The 6,000-nt window shown below is 37.7% G+C and overlaps 1 protein-coding gene across 1 annotated transcript in view; it reads left to right on the top strand.

Annotated features, from left to right (window-relative positions):
• Positions 1 to 6,000, top strand: part of LOC125675207 (protein O-mannosyl-transferase TMTC3-like) — a 33,855-nt gene that overhangs the window by 5,600 nt on the left and 22,255 nt on the right. The window contains exons 2-7 of the mRNA XM_056158049.1: positions 175 to 455; positions 819 to 955; positions 2,638 to 2,719; positions 2,945 to 3,044; positions 3,241 to 3,356; positions 3,897 to 4,069. Of these exons, the coding sequence (XP_056014024.1) occupies positions 267 to 455; positions 819 to 955; positions 2,638 to 2,719; positions 2,945 to 3,044; positions 3,241 to 3,356; positions 3,897 to 4,069 (797 nt within the window). The 5' untranslated portion in view covers positions 175 to 266. The remainder of the gene's footprint in view (positions 1 to 174; positions 456 to 818; positions 956 to 2,637; positions 2,720 to 2,944; positions 3,045 to 3,240; positions 3,357 to 3,896; positions 4,070 to 6,000) is intronic.

Raw genomic sequence — 6,000 nt, 5'->3', positions numbered from 1 at the left:
TTATTTTTGGGATACAAAAGACCTAGAAGTTCTGAAGTATTTTGAATTTTGAAATGGACAATTTTGATTTAATTTCAGTTTGCTTCATTTGAAAATTTTAGAGGTGTGTATCAGTTGACTTCTTCTAAGTCTGCCCCAGCAGAGTCATTAAGAATTATTTCTTTCCTGTTTCAGAGTATATTGATAACTCCTTATCTCCTGCTAGTATGTGAACTAGAACTCCATACCATTCCTACTTCTCAACTTGCTGACAAATCTAAGACCTGATGATGGAGGCACGACTGATCTACTCCATCATCATCGTAGCCACAGTGGCAGTGTGCTACTACAAGGCCCTGGGCTGTGGCTTTGTGTTTGATGACATGTCTGCAATAGTGGAAAACAAAGATCTTCGACCCAGAACTCCAGTAGCAAATCTTTTCTGGAATGACTTCTGGGGAACTCCAATGAGAATGGTATGTATAGATCATCATTTTTATTTATACTAGACTTCACTTTTTTGAGGAAGTATACATTTTATGGATTGTGATACAGTGAAAATTGACCCTGGACTTGGTACTGGAGAAGGTCTTTCAAATCAACAACAGAGTGTATATTTAGAATGTTTTTTACAGTTGTGCAAAAATATGTGTAATATTTTGGTTTACAAAACACTTTGGATTGTACAACATATCGAATAGACAAGTTTTACTATATAGCTTTTTCAATGTTTAATAAACTTGGTGACAGTTATTTCCAATATTTTTATGTGTAACTGTTATCCTCCAGAAGCCACCTTTTTGCAGCACTTTAGATAATGGACATTAATCATTTTCCAGGAGAAGAGCCATAAGTCCTACAGACCTTTGTGTGTCCTAACGTTTAGAATGAACTACGCACTCAGTGAACTAGAACCCATGTCCTATCATCTTGTTAATATTGTTCTCCATGTCATCGTGTGTTTGTTATTTATGAAGTAAGTCTAGCTTTCATCTTGTAGTGTGAGTTCATTGAGCATGTTTTGTTCACTGATTTATACATTGTAAAACAATGAAAATTTGTGTTTCATCATACTCTCCTCACAGTGTTAACTAAAAATCAAGTAAAATCAAAGTAGATATATATTCCTGTACAACTTTAAAGAGTGTTAAGAATGTTCGTTCCATGATTCCCATGTTCCATTATTCACATCATGCCTAAACTTATTTATAAACAACTCATATACAAGTTTTGATGTTTTTAATAACCAGACGGTCCATCTTTGTTTTTCAATACATTTTTAATTCTGTTTGGCATTGAATGAATTAAAGAAATCAAATGTTTCTGAGGTATCTCTCTCCATGCACGTTGAAGTCGGCGCCATAATTGGCTCGTTGTTGGGCGCGGATCCTTGTAGGCCTCGCTGTCCAGAATACTCCAAAGATTTTCTAAACAATTTAGGTCTGGGGAATTGCCTGGCCATTCTTCTTTCGTAACAAACTTTGATAAATTATTTTCACACCAATTCTGTGTTAGGAGGGCAGTGTGAGGTGTCGCTCCATCTTGAACAAACGAAGCGTGTCCTGGATATTGAACCAACTTTCGTTCGTCAATCCTACCACTGTTTTTCTGTTGATTCATAGCAGGTTTTAGTTTCTTTTGAAGAATTTTATTCATCAATATGCATCTAATAAAGCCAAAGCTTGAGCTCATTCATTAATTGTATTGACACTTGTACAGGACGTCTGCTTTTTCACCAAACTCGGCATATTTATTTCATGATGTAATAGACATTATGTTTACGTCACTCCATAGGAACACAAGAGAGTGCACATAGGGAAGGATAACTGCTGATATAATGGAAAAAAATTCTAAAGTGTTACCAGTAAAAATTTGAAACAAAAATACTTTGTTTTTCTATTTAATTTTTTTAATTTACAAACAAAACAAACTTTCTTAACAGAGAAATAAAACTCCATGCATCAAAATTGTGTTTATTATATATGTACAACTTTATTAATCTGATAAGTTAAAAACAGACACTCAGCTTTAAATTATATAACTGAGTGTGTGTTCATGCACATCTAAATTATTACAAAAGTTTTATACAAATTTCTAATAAACAACAACATTGTAAATATTCTTATTACTGCACAATGTTTCTATAGATATGTAAACATTGCTGTATTGATGTTTGACTACACAATGTTTCTATAGATATGTAAACATTACTGTATTGATGTTTGACTACACAATGTTTCTATAGATATGTAAACATTGCTTTATTGATGTTTGACTACACAATGTTTCTATAGATATGTAAACATTACTGTATTGATGTTTGACTACACAATGTTTCTATAGATATGTAAACATTACTGTATTGATGTTTGACTACACAATGTTTCTATAGATATGTAAACATTGCTGTATTGATGTTTGACTACACAATGTTTCTATAGATATGTAAACATTGCTATGTTGATGTTTGACTACACAATGTTTCTATAGATATGTAAACATTGCTGTATTGATGTTTGACTACACAATGTTTCTATAGATATGTAAACATTACTGTATTGATGTTTGAGTACACAATATTTCTATAGATATGTAAACATTGCTGTATTTATGTTTTACTTGATAATGTTTCTATACTCAGATATGTTCTGTTTTCAGAGTTTGTAACATGTTTTTGAGGGAGTTGACCAGTTTTTTAGCAGCATTATTATTTGCAGTTCATCCCATACACACTGAGGCAGTAAGACTATTCAAACACACACTTATAATTTTTAGCTTGCTATGTAAAGTATGTATATGTTTCATATGAAATGTTAAGAAATTCTTTTGTGTAAAAGCTAAACAAGAAAAATCAGATCATGCAGCATACACCTAATTTTTTTCTTTTAGAATTTGCTTTTATCAATTTGCACAAAATTGTGTCCATTGGTTCTGTTTCATCAATTTGCACTAAACCTTTTCCTAGGTCACTGGAGTGGTTGGGAGAGCTGAGGCCTTGTCTTCCATTTTTTTCCTTGCAGCACTTATTACTTATTCCAGATGTACCTCATACCATGGCAAAATTAGTAAGTTATGGATGGTGGTAATTTTCAAATTATGAAGCACATTTTTGTAGAAAACTTATCTTTAGATCATATTGAAAGTATTCTTGGACATGAGCTTACATTTGTAGTAGAAAAGTCTATGATAATTTGCATTTAGAAGTTGTTTGTGAGTATATGTAAAAATAATAAATCATTTGACTGTGTGCATTTTTTTCAGAATGGCCTCCTCTGATTGGAACAGTAGCACTGGTTACCATAGCAATGCTTTGTAAAGAGCAGGGAATCACAGTCATTGGTGTTTGTTGTGTTTATGAAGTTTTTGTTGCTCAAAGAGTAAGTTGCATATTAAACTGATCTGTCTGACACTAAAAGAAGCTTCATTCCCCTCAGAGTTATGTTGTGATTGGACAAATATCTTGTTTTTTCTATGGCATTACTGATTCTATTTATATCTCCATTCAATCAATCCATGCACTGATGAATACCTAGGATCTGTCCCTAGGTTTTTAAAGTAGCCATATATCTAAGATCAGTTTCTTGTATTTACAGATGTTTCATTATCACACATTTCAGTATTCAATACACTATCAATCACATACTCATGAAATAATCTCTTACATGGATGGTCCACTTTGAATGGTCACAGTTAAAATCAATCCATATTGGTTTTTATGGATCTCAATATTACCTGCACTTGTGCGGGTTGAAACTAGTATTATTTTTGGAAACACAGTAGATTATGATTACATGAGCTACAAAGATTTCCATTTTGCATTCACATGTGATGAATCAGAATTACATTTTATTCCTTAATGATATCAAATGCCACTTTCTTTTTTATTTATAATTGAGGCACATTGTTTATCATTTCAGGCATCATTCCAAGAGCTGTTAGCTATTCTCCTAAGTTTTGTGAGAGGGAAACCACATATTCCCTCCTGGTTGAAAAACTCTATCATACGTGCCATGTTTTTAGTTGGGACCACTGTCTTCTTACTGTTAGCCAGAATCAAAGTCATGGGAGCTCAACTGCCAGTGTTCACAAGGTAATCAAAGTCAGGAGGCTCAGTTTCCAGTGTTCACAAGGTAATCAAAGTCAGGAGGCTCAACTGCCAGTGTTCACAAGGTAATCAAAGTCAGGGGAGCTCAGCTTCCAGTGTTCACAAGGTAGTCAAAGTCAGGGGAGCGCAGCTTCCAGTGTTCACAAGGTAATCAAAGTCAGGGGAGCTCAGCTTCCAGTGTTCACAAGGTAATCAAAGTCTGGGGGGGGGGGGGGGGGGGGGGGGGGGGCTCAGCTTCCAGCGTTCACAAGGTAATCAAAGTCAGGAGGCTCAGCTTCCAATGTTCACAAAGTTATCAAAGTCATTGGGGCTCAGCTTCCAGTGTTCACAAGGTAATCAAAGTCATTGGGGCTCAGCTTCCAGTGTTCTCAAGGTAATCAAAGTCATTGGGGCTCAGCTTCCAGTGTTTACAAGGTAATCAAAGTCATTGGGGCTCAGCTTCCAGTGTTCACAAGGTAATCAAAGTCAGGAAGCTCATCTTCCAATGTTCACAAGGTTATCAAAGTCATTGGGGCTCAGCTTCCAGTGTTCACAAGGTAATCAAAGTCATTGGGGCTCAGCTTCCAGTGTTCACAGGGTAATCAAAGTCATTGGGGCTCAGCTTCCAGTGTTTACAAGGTAATCAAAGTCATTGGGGCTCAGCTTCCAGTGTTCACAAGGTAATCAAAGTCAGGGGGTTGGAGGAGGATCAGCTTCCAGTGTTCACAAGGTAATCAAAGTCAGGGGGTTGGGGGAGGATCAGCTTCCAGTGTTCACAAGGTAATCAAAGTCAGGAGGCTCAGCTTCCAATGTTCACAAAGTTATCAAAGTCATTGGGGCTCAGCTTCCAGTGTTCACAAGGTAATCAAAGTCATTGGGGCTCAGCTTCCAGTGTTCTCAAGGTAATCAAAGTCATTGGGGCTCAGCTTCCAGTGTTTACAAGGTAATCAAAGTCATTGGGGCTCAGCTTCCAGTGTTCACAAGGTAATCAAAGTCATTGGGGCTCAGTTTCCAATGTTCACAAGGTTATCAAAGTCATTGGGGCTCAGCTTCCAGTGTTCACAAGGTAATCAAAGTCATTGGGGCTCAGCTTCCAGTGTTCACAGGGTAATCAAAGTCATTGGGGCTCAGCTTCCAGTGTTTACAAGGTAATCAAAGTCATTGGGGCTCAGCTTCCAGTGTTCACAAGGTAATCAAAGTCAGGGAGTTGGGGGAGGATCAGCTTCCAGTGTTCACAAGGTGATCAAAGTCAGGGGGTTGGGGGAGGATCAACTTCCAGTGTTCACAAGGTAATCAAAGTCATTGGGGCTCAGCTTCCAGTGTTTACAAGGTAATCAAAGTCAGGGGAGCTCAGCTTCCAGTGTTCACAAGGTAATCAAAGTCTGGGGGGGGGGGGGGGGGGGGCTGGCTCAGCTTCCAGCGTTCACAAGGTAATCAAAGTCAGGAGGCTCAGCTTCCAATGTTCACAAAGTTATCAAAGTCATTGGGGCTCAGCTTCCAGTGTTCACAAGGTAATCAAAGTCATTGGGGCTCAGCTTCCAGTGTTTACAAGGTAATCAAAGTCATTGGGGCTCAGCTTCCAGTGTTCACAAGGTAATCAAAGTCAGGAAGCTCATCTTCCAATTTTCACAAGGTTAACAAAGTCATTGGGGCTCAGCTTCCAGTGTTCACAAGGTAATCAAAGTCATTGGGGCTCAGCTTCCAGTGTTCACAGGGTAATCAAAGTCATTGGGGCTCAGCTTCCAGTGTTTACAAGGTAATCAAAGTCATTGGGGCTCAGCTTCCAGTGTTCACAAGGTAATCAAAGTCAGGGGGTTGGGGGAGGATCAGCTTCCAGTGTTCACAAGGTAATCAAAGTCAGGGGGTTGGGGGAGGATCAGCTTCCAGTGTTCACAAGGTAATCAAAGTCATGGAGGCTCAATTCCCAGTGTTCACAA

Source organism: Ostrea edulis, chromosome 3 (assembly GCF_947568905.1).
Source record: "Ostrea edulis chromosome 3, xbOstEdul1.1, whole genome shotgun sequence".
NCBI lineage: Eukaryota > Metazoa > Mollusca > Bivalvia > Ostreida > Ostreidae > Ostrea > Ostrea edulis.
The sequence above is the reverse complement of the archived record's forward strand: the minus strand, read 5'-3'. Positions and strand labels throughout refer to the sequence as shown.